We start from the raw sequence: 13,525 nt of genomic DNA on the forward strand, positions 1-13,525 counted from the left end.
AAAAATCAACCAGGTTTTTACTAACCCATTTTTGGTTTTCCATCCCTTACCATCAGTTACTGAGGAAGCAAGAGAGGAATAGCCCAGTTTTCAAACGGGCAGGACTCTTAAATCTTCACCAGTGTTCTAAGAAACACTGTATTCTGGTGGGAAGTTAAAAGGGGAAATAATACAGAGACTAAAATCTAAGCTGGTTGTTTAAAAGACCACCCTTGTCAAACAGCAGCACGGCACACATGAGCATCCAATGGCTTCAAAGAAAATATCCGATTGATAAAAGTAAGCATGCATAATACAGCAGACCTCCAAAGATGGAAACAAGATGTATTTGCTGCAAAGATTTGGGACACGTTGTGCTGTTAGGTCATGAGGAAGTTTCTGAGGACTCAGAACAAGCTGACAGTGAACCCCTAGGTTCCTTCCTTCTTGGTTTGCTGTGTAATGATGGGCTAATCACATCATCATTCAATTCCGTCTTTCTCAAACATAAGATCACTGACCCACCACAAAGATGTGGATTAATTAAAGATTTAAACCTGCTCTAAAATGCCCCAAGAGTGCTTACAAATAACCTACCATACACTTCAATGCGCAAATATAAACCCATGAACTGCCCCCCCACACACACACACACACTAAAAGCATTCCTGAGACTTTAATTTGGAAAGTTAACATTTAATTTGGGTCAGGTGAAATGAAAATAAGGTAAAAGTGAAAGAATGGCAATGCGCTCGCTTTAGCATGTCTACAAATGCTCCTTCTTCACGGTCCTGTGGTTTAACTCTAAGTTTCCTGCCTGCCATAGAAGGCACTGAAATTCCACCTACACCTGCAGAAAATAAACTTAGAAACTCAGATATTGCAAAACAGGCTGACTGGCACTGCATTCATTTCCCTTCTCTTGCTTATTTCATTAGCCAAAAAAAGCAACAGAAATTATCATTAAGAACTGTCAAGGAGTGAATCAGAAAATTGTAACTTGACGTTAAAATAAGAAACCAGTTCACTTGTGAAGCCTTAAAAGGAAGTTAATAACACTTATACTAAAAGCTTTGTAAAGAATCAAGCCATTTGTTTCTACGATTCAACCCGATTCGAGCGTGTACTTGCTGAGGACTACATATATACCAAACACACAAGTGTCTCGCACCATTGTTATGAGGCACTGGACAAGGTAAAGGTACAGTGACTCAAGTAGCTGCTGGAAGAGAGTTAATGGGTAAAGAGAGCATGCTGACGGTTCTTGGATACAGCAAAACAGCGTATAAGTGGCGGGAAACACAGAGAAAGAGAGACAGGGCTCCGGCACAGTGGGTTCAGGAACAAGTGCCAAAGGGCTGGCCCTCGGAACAGAATGAGCCTGAGGAAAGGAAGCAGGGTGCAGCCCAGTTGGCCAGAGAGCGTTCCCAGAGTGAAGTGGGGTGCCCGGCCTGGAGGGGGCTATTTGGAGAAAGGATCTGTTTCCAGAGCAAATCTGCCATTTATAACCAAGGGACTGTCATTTGTTGGCTAGAACCCTCCAAGAAATCCTCCTCAGAAACATACGGCTCCAGAGATTTTCCTGGGATTGGCCAGCTGGTGCTGTCCTCAAAACTCAGTGGGGGGGCAGTGGGAAAAGACCCCGAGCTTCCCTCTTATAGTTCCGGGCCGGCTGTTCTCAGTCTCAGATATTTGACTTCAAGTAGAGAAACTAAAATGGATTTGGCTAAACCATTCCGAGTTAGGTCACCTAAACACAGGCATCCTGCTTGTTTAGCAGTCACCTTCCCTAAGAAATAACTACTCCGCACAAACAGCCAACGACACGATCTCTGATGCTGGCACTCATTCAAAGTGTGAGAGCCTCGAGTGTCGAGAACTCTGGGAAGTCAACAGAAGTGGACAAAATAAAACTTGCTTTTCTTGTTTGTACTCTTTCTCCCTTTCAGTCCTGCACAATGTGCATCTGTTCAATGGCCCACCCTGCAATAAGATTTCTTTCATCTGTATTTACCAAACTGTTTACACAGATGCACATACCATTACGCTCTGACAAGGTCTCGAGTCTACGGAGTGAGAAGGGAAAGATCATAGGAAGCATTTCATAACTAGAGCACAAGAGGGCTTAGTGATGGAAACAAAGGTAGAAAAGATGTGGCTTCGTCTCACACTATAAAGAATGCTTTCATCTTATCCATCATCCCAAAAAAGACTGAACTGAATTTGAGATTGAGTCACATTAAATAACCTATAAAAAAGCTGAACTGAGTGAGTATTCCCTTATCCTCTGAAAGTTGCCAGTGACACATCTTCTGGTTTCCTCTGCTGATCTAGAGGATTCCTTCAGCTGAGTTATTTTTGTAACGGTGTGTCACAGCCAGTTTGCACTGGCTTATTGTTAAATTTTCAGAAATACTGTGAGCCGATTGTTAAACACAGGATACTTAAGCATTAAATGATGTAAATTTATAACTTTTTAAAAAATCCTATTAAAAACAAAGGCAAGAAGTATTCAAAATGCATCTCTTGCTAATTGTTTCACTCTGTCTTGCTACTAATTATGTCCTGGAGGTTATGTCTATTTTATCTTTAGGGTAGAGATACTATGTGAAGGTCTGCTTCTATGCGATTCTGACTCTGTGTTTAGGGCTGTCACAATGATGGCTTACAGTTGGAACATTTATATCACAGATTCATCAAATGCTACAGATGGGGCCTTCTGGTTTTTCTCCCATTAGGCCTGTTGTTAAACATTTCCCTGCACACCATCGGCTCTCTATAATTACAAGGTAGAAAGGAAACGATGGATGCTATATAGTATCAACCTGTGTTTTAAGCTCTATTATTAAAAGTACAAAGGTACTCCTGTATTTTATTCGAATGTGCATGTATCTCTAGGAATTCAGAATGTCCACCATGGCATCCTCCCTAGCTCCACACTCGGGTTCTTGTCTTCTTTCTAAGAAAGAATAATTCAGTCTCTATCTCTTTACTTTGTATTCTCAGGGTCCAGGGTCAGGCACCTACTGGCATTAAATATTCATCACTTGCAAAGGATGGAAAATAGTTTTAATCGAATAAGTTCTATTCTGCAAAACTATGTACAGCTAAACCATTCAATCTAAGGTAAAGAACCTAATTCCATAAGCCACCTACTAAAATTAGTCTCCTAACTTTATAGAACAAGTACACACATATGCTCATAAAAATGGGATGATCTGATTTAAAGTTTAAGTGAGGCAATTTAATTCAGGCAAAGCGAAAGGGAAATGTTCAAATGTCAGTATATAGATTAATTCTCCACTTTAGCAACCAATTTAAATGTTTATAAAAGGAATGTTTATAAATGACCTTCTCCACAAATTATTTCTAACTATAGACAGAGCAAGCTCTTTCTAAAAATATTTTGCAAAGATGTGCAAAATTAATATGCTCACCTTAAATCTACCATAGGTCTTAGGAATTGGTGATAGAAATTGCCTCCAAGATGCTCAAAACATTAAACAATATATATACAATATTTGCAGTTTTACCTGTGGTCCATGGGGTAGCTGCTATCTTGTATGGTCTGCGATGGAGGGAGGTGAGCTGGGAAGGTGCGGTCAGGTTTTGGAGTGTGAGTGGAGTTTGGAGACGCATGATGTAGTGGGGACACTGGGGTGCTGGATGGAGTTGGGGGGTTGGAGGGCCTCATTCCCACTTGTGGCTTCTGATCATAGGCACTACCCAAGGAGCAAAAGAAAAGAGAACATTGGTTTCCTTGGAGTGATTAAACACTTTTCCTTCCAACCCAAGAAAAGAAGAAATATATATATTATATATATGTAATATGTATTTATATGTATATAAATGTATATATATTTATTTACATATTACATATTACATATGTAAATATATATATAATATATATATTAGGCTCAATATATATATGTTAGGCTCAAGTCATAAGGAAGTGAGAATTTAACATGTGTTAATTTTTGTCATCCTAAAACACATAATCTTCAGAATCACCACACACTTAAAGAGAAAATAGGATAATTAATATATAACTTAGTATCAGCATAAATATAAAATGTGTATTTTAATACTTACACAAATAACTTAGCATATAGAAAAGCACTATGAGAGCAGTGGAATTAATGCTTGAGCAAGTTGAATAGATCTTTCCTAAATCGTGGCATGTTTCTGATATTGTCATTGTTCCATATTTACATAAGATTTTAGAACAAGAAACTAACTTCAATTTCGTAAGATGGAGACCATTCCTGGCTTGCCTTTATTTTGGGTATAATTTTAAGAAGACAATGCCTTTGCCTTATTTTCATTTTTCTTATATATAAAATAAATGATACCTGACATTTACTTCCTCACATGGGATAATAAAGAGTAATGAGGCAAATTAAAATATCTCTGATATGGGGCACCTGTGTGGCTCAGTTGGTTGAGCATCCAACTCTTGACTTCTGCTCAAATCACAATCTAGCGTTCCTGAGTTCGAGGCCCACATCCCTACTTGGGATTCTGTCTCCCTCTCTCTGCCCCTCCCCTATTGCACATGCGCATGCTCGCTCGCTCTCTCTCTCTCTCTTTCAAAATAAACAAAAATAAACTTTACTTAAATTTCTGAATAAGGAAGACAGTTTGAGGCTAAAATAATATTTTTCTTTCAAAATAGTGATCATCAATACATAGTTTTTCCTTTTTTAAAAAGAAACATTCTTTTTGGATTAACTTATGTAATAGTTTATTCAGTTGATACATCTGTACACAGAATTATAGCCAAGCACAAAAACACTTCATAAAAGCGTAGGAGGGTGTGCTGTATAAGCCCACTGGTGGTTTTAAAGCAAAGCCAACAGTACTCGTATTATGTTTGTTTCTACCTATACCCTTTACCAATATTTCTGAACGAGAAACGACTTCTTTTACAAACTAGTTTGCCTGTCCCATTCCCATGTAAAGAAAAAACTGACACACCCTCTGCCCTAGGACGCTTCTTTTTCCCCCCACAAAATACTGTATTGAATTACATTGTTCATATGGAAATGGAGGTACTAGAATTTAATCTATAAATCACTGTGGAAATTATTGGTCCCCAAGAGAAACCCAAAAATATTCATGTGATTCATTTACTATTAATTTATGAAAGTCAGATATGTCATACAAAGCAGTAATTATTTCATAGCCACACCTGAGATCAACGCTGAAATGGAACAACAATTCTATATCTATCTGGTCCATTAACTTAAAATTCTTCATTACGCTAAGTAATTATTCTGTGAAAATGCAGCACTCTTAAAGAGAAAATGCAAAAATTAAAAAACACTATAAATAAAACTCAGATTGATCAATATTATTTTAACTGAACTCAGTAAGCTTTAATGCCTTCTACGAGATTTTTTTTAATAAAAGTTTTGCAGTTTCAAGTGAGCTGGCTCATAATTTCAGGCTCTGGGGATCCTCCTAGAAAAACAGACATAAGAGACAAGTTTGCAAGAACAAACAGCAAGAGAATATCCCAACATTGGTCAGCTGCCATCAGACTGCACAAATCTGAGTTTCTTGAATTTTATATATCTTGGATATAACATTACATGTTGCGACTATATGAGAATAGAGAAGGCTCCTTTGGATCATATGTATTTTGAACCTGAATCTATGTAACTTCTATAACTACAAATATTTGTAATCCTTTTTTGTAAGTTTCCAAATGAACTCCTTTTAAGAAGTAAGTATCTACTGTAATTGGGAATAATGATACTCAACAGACAGTGCCAACTTTTCCTTATGCAATTAGAGGCCAATATGAAAAGTAACAGAATGCAATTTACTGTGAAGGGTTTTTAATGAACATATATGTTATGAAATCTTCCAACAAATGAACAAAGTAATTTTACTGCTCCACCCTTTACTATCATCAAAAAGAACAACTGGCTTTTTAATAGATAATAGCCTGTGCTGAGCCTTATAAAATTCTAACTTTATTGCAATTCTCCATGAACATATCTTATAGATCATCTGCAAAGCCTGTCAGTAACTAATGTACTGCTCACACCTGCCAAATGTTTCCTTTTTTTTTTTCCTACAGACTCTATCTAAAGTGCATAATGCATTCATTCTAATGAGAACTTTCAATAGCTGTTCACACCAAGTAAGACCCTCTTTTCAAACCCAGGATGCATCGCTACAGCAGAAAAACAACTAACGATGTGGATGAAAATTATTGCTTTAAAATGATTCTCCAAGTGTGTGATCAGATGGTATACAGTTCTTCAGAGTTCTGCTAAACACATTACCTAATTAGCTTTGTTACATGCTGAAGATAGAACTCATAAAATATAATCTGAGACTTTATATTTTTCTGTACTTTTTGTTTTAGTAAGAACCACCACCCTCTCTATATATATAAATACACCTGATTGCTTTACCTGACATTATACAGGCACTTTTCTCCATAGCTGAATTTAAAGGGCTGTTCTTGACTGCAGGCAGAACCGAGTTCTGAACATGGACTGTGGGGTTCTTTCTTGATTTTCAGTGGTAGGCCATGAAAAGCCACTAGAAAACAAAACAAAAATACCCACAAAAATGAAGCACAGTTAGAAATTAAGTACAGTAATCTGTTCTACTTCTCTTGGTTGAAATGGCCTTAACATTTCATATTAACTTACATAACAAAGAAAAATCACATTTAATGAATTTCATGGATGAAAAGATTATAGAGAATCTCTGTATACTCTTTTTCTGCTTTTACTGTATAACAGAATGCATGCTTGAACTCTCTTTCATTACTTCAAGTGAATCAATTATAATTTACTTAACTGATATTAACAACACTAGAAGCTCAGTTTTCAGAAAGTTTTAAAAACATTGCCAACAAACTTCTAGTGATTAAAGAAGAAAAAACATAACTGGTTATCCAAGAATTAAGTGAAGACAGGAACATAATTTTAAGCATTACTGAAAGGAAAATATCTCAAACCCATCAATAATAATGGTTTAATGGAATGATAACTAGAGTAGAAAAAAGAAAATCCAAGTGCAGGTCCCATGGTAACTGATGATAGTTTGGGCAAAATTTCACCACCTTTGAGGCCAATGTTCATTTATAAAATAAAGGTAAAAGTACCTGCCTATCTGCTTACCAGAGTAGGAAGATAAAATGGGAAAAATATCTGAAAATTATTTTTCACATGCAATCTACCATAAAATAATTCTTCTATATCTAATGATATTGTCTCCTTTTTTGCATGACTTAATGGTTATACTTATATTTATCAATGCTTAATGTATTACAAGGATCCTATAAAATATGAACTCTAGAGGAAATATGTTGTGTGGGAAGAATCATAGCTTTAAAGCCAATAAACAAGTAACACTATATGTATTTTTATTCTTGTATATGAAATTGAAAATTGGAGATCCTATTAGAATAATTAAAGTGTTAGTAATAAATGAAAAATTAGTAAAAAGATACAAGGATTTTATTTTCATATACAATATGCACAAATATGACTAATTAAGGATAAACACAAGAAAACACACATTCTAGAGATTTATTCTAACTCATATGAGAATTCAAATTAAAACCCGATATACTGGGATGGTACAGTCAGGGAAGCATCCATTCTTGAATTTGTCTCAGGTCCTAATCTCACAGTCATGAAATCAAGCCCTATTTCAAACCCTGTGTCAGGCTCCATGCTACACGGGGAACTTGCTTGGGATTTTCTGTTTCCCTCTCTCTCTGCGCCGCGCCGCACTGTGCACCACCACCCCCAGCTCATGCATGTGCATGCATACTCTCTCTAGCTCACAAAATAAATAAAGAAACATTATAAATTATTAAGTCTGTTTCTATGAAGACATGATATGACAAGAGAAACTTCATGGTTTATGATGCCATTCAATCTTGATTGTAACATTACAGCATTATAAATGTGCACTTGTTTGAATGTCACATATAATTTAACAATAATTTGATACCAAGAACTATCAAGCTATGGGCAAATATATGCTGTTTGTTTGGATATGTACATAATTTTCACAGAAATCTTCAGTGGTGGCTCAAGAACCACCTGAAACATTGTGGAATATACATTTGCCAAAGAAATAAATAACTTCACCTAAATTAGCTGTCTAAGAAAAACTTAACAAATAGTAACAAAATAATTTCACTGGGAGGTCTATTTCAAAGTTTTTTCTTGATGTACTGTGAGTTTAATATGCCTATTCAATGTAGAGAGTAGAGGAATAGAAACAAAGGAGAAATTACGTGCATTTTCAAATGTCAAGAGTACTCATGTTCATTAACTTTATGAAGTCAGAGGGTTATAATTTATTAACCATTCAGATAGAAGACATTTAAGAACATGAGGATTTGTTAGGATTCTAATTTGAAAAGAACATCTATAAAAAGGCAACTAACTTGGAGACAAATAAGTCATCTGAAAATGGACTAGGTATTAGATATTTAAGAAATTATCATTAATTTTATTGGATGTGCTAATGCAATGGCAGATAAACACAAAAAATTTAATGTGAGAGATTCATAAAGTATTTGCAGAAAATAGTATATCTGGGATTTTCTTTAAAATAGTCTAGAAAAAATGATGTATGAGGAATGAATCAAATTAGAAAAATGTTGATAAATGTTAAAAGCTGCAGGATGGGTAGGTGGGAGTTCATTACATTATTCTCTTTACTTTTAACAAAGTCCTAAATTTGCACAAAAACTTTTTTAAACACGCAAAAAATCTAAAAATTTAAAGTAACACTGTATAAGAAAATTCTTTGCCTGTGTTTGTGTCTATGTGCTACTTCTCAGAATGACAAATATTGTATGATGCAACCATTAACCATACATTTGTTGCATTCTTAACAAACAGGTTTCAACGATTTATTACTACTTTGAACATATACAGTAAAATATGTATCGCCAAGTTTAGTACTTGGGATTGTGTATTGGGTTTTACATTCTCCTAAGAAAAAAGGAGTAGTAACACATCAGGAACTCTATTTGTCATTCAGAGTAGTACCAAATATTCATACCTGAGAAATCAGATATAATTCATATGAATAAAAATACGTGAGGCCTCGAGAATAAATATGTAGTATGATGCACAATTCAATGTATTTATCAAAATATCAGATATATCAGAGACTATTCAATACTAGTATATTTTAAAAATCTTTGGGACTTTGAGGGAGGATAAGGTTAATGAACAGGACACTGAAAGCATCAACCATAAAAGAAAATAACCTACAAAATTTTCTTCACTGAAATTAAGAACTTCTCTTCATCAAAACATTATTAAAAGATTTCAAAGTAAGCTACAGATTCCAAGAAGATGTTTTCAATAGAAAGATCTGACAAAAAGCTCATAATAAGATTCGTTACAAGGAAGACCAAACAAATGACCCAATTAAAAATGGGCAAAAGCCTTGAACAGACAGTCCAAAAAAGAAGACATCCAAATGGTAAAACAAACAAATGAACAACAAAAAGCATATAAAAAAGGTATTCAACATCTTTACTTATGAGCAAAATAACAAATGAAACCACATGAAATTATCATACACACACTAGAATGGCTAAGCTGCAAAAGACTGACATTACCAAGTTTTTTAAAGTTTATTTATTTATTTTGAGAGAGAGAGACAGAGAGACACAGAGAGAGAGAGCGTGAGCAGGGAAGGGACAGAGAGACAGGGAGACAGAGGATCCCAAGCAGGCTCCATGCTCTCAGTGCAGAGCCCAACCAGATCATGACCTAAGCCAAAAGCAAGAGCCAGATGCTGTGCCCGGACATTATCAAGTTTTGAAGAAGACCTAGAGCAACAGGAACTTTTATACAAGCTCCTGACAGTACCAATTGATATAAACACTTTGGCAAATGTTTTGGCAGTATCACCTAATGCTTCAACATAAATTTACCCCAGGACCCAGTAATTTCACTCTTAGGTGTATACCCAAGAGAAGGCACTGCATATGTTCACCAACTGATATGTGTAAAAATGTTCATGGCAGCTTTATTCAAGATAGCAAACTTTGGAAAAACTCAAATGTTCAGTAGCAGGAAAATGGATAAATAATTCATGGGATATTCATACAAAGAAATACTATGCAGGAACAACAAAGAATAAATAACTGACACATACAGAAATATAGATGGTCTCCTAGATGTGAAGGTGTATAAAAGAAGTCAAGCACAAAAGAGTATGTAGCATAGGAATTTCAAGAATAGACCTAATTAACTGATAGTGAAAGAATTCCCTTCTATTGGTGGATAGAAATGTTAATTACCAATAAAGGGCACTAGTAACCTGCCACAGTGCTGGGAATATTTTATATGTTGCACGGATTGGTACTTATAAGAATATATACATATGTAAAATTCACCAAACTGTGCAGTTAAAATTTTACATCATAATGAATGCATATCTCAATTAAAAGGTTAAAAAATATGAGAGGTATCAAGCAACGCTACACAACTTAAAATACTTGAATATGTCTGGCCTCCTGTTCCAGCAGAGATATCTGAGAATGTGATCTTGGAAGTGTGATTTTGTTTTTAACTCCACAGGATAAATCATTCCAAATGAGTCACGGGAGGAATGACAAGTCTGGGCTACCAACAGGAATGGCTGCTAGCATAACAGTAGTGTCCTATCAAAGAGTCTATTGATATCAACTTAGAAAAAAAAGTAGGATCCATCTTAATGGATATACTATCTGGAGCCCTATTGCTTTCAGACTGGTTCCATGAGCTTCCTAAATTGACTTTATTATTTTTTTTAATGTTTATTTATTTATTTATTTATTTATTTGAGAGAGAGAGACAGAGTGTGAGTCAGGGGGGCCAGAGAGAGAAGGAGACACAGAATCTGAAACAGGATGCAGGCTCTGAGTTGTCAGCATAGAGCCCGACGTGGGGCTTGAATTCATGAACGGTGAGATCATGACCTGAGCCGAAGTCAAATGCTTAACCACCTGGACCACCCACGTGACCCCTTCCTAAATTGACTTTAGATGAAAGGATGTAAGGCTCCCCACAATGCGAGAAGAGGTAAGTCGATCCCTAAATTTAGGAGGTACTTCTGAAAAACCCAGGGATTACTTCCCACACCTCATATGTTATAGGTTGAATTGTGCCTCCTCCAAAGTTCATGTTCAAGTCCTAACCCCAGGACACCTCAGGGTGTAACCTTCCTTAGAAGATTAGCTAAGATGAGGTCATTAGGTGGAATCTAATCCAATATGACTCATGTCATGTCCTTGTAAAAAAGGAAGAGTTAGGATATAGAGACCCTCACGCAGGACAAGGCCACATAAAGATGAAGGCAGAGATACGGTGATGCTTCTCCAGGCCAAGGAGTGCCAAGACTGCCAGCAAATCACCAGAATCCAGGAGACAGGCATAGAACAGCTTCTCTCTCACAGCACTCAGAACGAACCCTACCAACACCTTCATCTTTCACCTCAAACCTCCGGAACTGTGAGATAATCAATGTCTATTTTTTAAGCCACTCAGTTTATGGTACTTTGTTATGGCAGCCCTAAGCAAGCTAATATACCACTCCCAGAAATGACGAGTCACTGAGGCTGGGATATATATCTGGATTCTGTATCTTATAAAAATGTCTAGGTGATTCTCGTAACTGGGCTAATTTCAAATCCACTGTGATGCTTGGTCATACCTAGATCCACTGTGTGCTGCATTGAAATAAATCCAATCCTTGAGAAGACTTGAGAAAAAAAAATGAAAAGAAAAGAAAAGAAAGGAAAAGAAAAGAAAAGAAAAGAAAAGATCTAACAAAGTCTTTCTATTCAGTAGATGCCCACACTTGAGGATTTTCACGGGTTCCCTACATCCAAAAGTTTAGGGCTCCCCTACTCCTAACATAACTCCATAACATGAACGTGTCTCTAACACGTGCGACATGTGTGGGCCTCTTAATCATTATGGGCCCTCGGAACTGTGATTTTTTTTTCTACTCATAAGCCAAATAAGTAATCCAATGAATTTGAGTTGGCTAGGATTATTTTATAATTGCTGTGAGGAAAAAAAAGAAGCCAACCTGATGATCTCCAACATTTTGCACAAGAACCGCATGTGACTTCATTTTCCTCATTTCTACTTCCCTGCTTCCTAGAGATTCTATATCACAAAAGTGACTTCTCTTATTTATTCTTAAACAAGGAGAGCACAGAGACTCCCACCCGAGCGGGCTGAGCCGAGAGCGTGTTGGGTATTTCATCACAGGGCTGAGAGTCTGAGCGCCTGCTAACAGGCAGTTTTCCAGCTCACTGGCACAGGCACAAGTGAAAGCAGCACATTCATTTTGTGCAATTTGCTTTACCTTCCCACATGGAGTTGGTGCATGTAAAAGGCTGTTAAGTACTAAATTATTCCTTATCAAATCACCATCATCTGGAGTCATGATCAACACTAATTAAATTACTTTCACTGAACAGGGCTCCAGCCTGCTGCCGAGGCTGCTAGGTACATTTCGTTTCGCTTACTGTACTGTCCTCACTGGGTCTGAAACAGTGAACGACATGCATCTGCATTGTTTGCGGTTTTAATTAAAGTGAATCTTTCCTCCTTCCAGGGTATCAAACCGGGCGAGTTAACTCCTTCATGTCATTAACAAAGAAGTGACAGTTAGATTTTTATCCCTGCCTTCGGACAGTTAAGAAATTTATCCAGGAAATCTGAAGTCTTCCTTCCTCAGGTACTCCTCAGACGCATTTCCATGCAAACCTTTATGGCCCCCAACTCCTCCGCACAACCAGATCTTTAGGAGGAGAAGCAGAAAGAACACTCAAGAGATGCATCTTGCATTTTTTTCTTGGATGGAGGCTTGACCTTTAAAACCACATCTTAAGGCTGACTAATGATGACTGAGTTCTTCTAATGGTTACATTTAAGAGCTCCAAAATACCAAGACTTTTAAAAGTACACTTCCAAAATAAACTTAACCACTTCCTAATTTAAAAGTTTACTCGGAGTTATGGTATTCATCGTAAAGTCTTGGATAAATTAATAATTGCTTTCTTTTTTTCATTTTTTTAATGTTTGTTTACTTTTGAGAGAGAGAGACAGAGAGAGAGACAGGGCATGAGACAGGGAGAAGCAGACAGAGAGAGAGACAGAATCCAAACCAGGCTCCAGCCTCTGAACTCTCAGCAGAGCCCGACACGGGGCTCGAACTCAGAAACTCCAAAATCATGACCTGAGCTGCAGTTGGACGCTAACCAACTGAGCCACCCACGCTCCATTAGTTGTTTTCATTTTAGAACTATGAACATCAAGGTATCATCTTGCTTCCAGTTTATTTCTGTCTACACTCTAGAACAAAAGCAAAATCTTGCCATCATTCTACTGGAGCACAGAAATGCCCTCCACCTTTCCAAGTGCAACAAGGCTGATATATAACCATGTCTTTCATTCAAATTACATTTCAACACCTTCAATTATAGATGAAGATAATGAATTTAAAAATTTACTCATAGGAGAATAATTTCCTAAACAATCTTGAC

The 13,525-nt window shown here is 36.7% G+C and overlaps 1 protein-coding gene across 10 annotated transcripts in view; it reads right to left on the bottom strand.

Annotated features, from left to right (window-relative positions):
- Positions 1-13,525, bottom strand: part of ETV1 (ETS variant transcription factor 1) — a 92,062-nt gene that overhangs the window by 36,576 nt on the left and 41,961 nt on the right. For all 10 annotated transcript variants that reach the window (XM_043589002.1, XM_043589001.1, XM_043588998.1 and 7 more), the window contains 2 exons: positions 6,408-6,537; positions 3,513-3,701 (listed from right to left, as the gene is read on the bottom strand). In XM_043589002.1, coding sequence (XP_043444937.1) covers positions 3,513-3,701; positions 6,408-6,537 — 319 coding nt within the window. The remainder of the gene's footprint in view (positions 1-3,512; positions 3,702-6,407; positions 6,538-13,525) is intronic.

Source organism: Prionailurus bengalensis, chromosome A2, assembly GCF_016509475.1.
Source record: "Prionailurus bengalensis isolate Pbe53 chromosome A2, Fcat_Pben_1.1_paternal_pri, whole genome shotgun sequence".
Classification (NCBI taxonomy): Eukaryota; Metazoa; Chordata; class Mammalia; order Carnivora; family Felidae; genus Prionailurus; species Prionailurus bengalensis.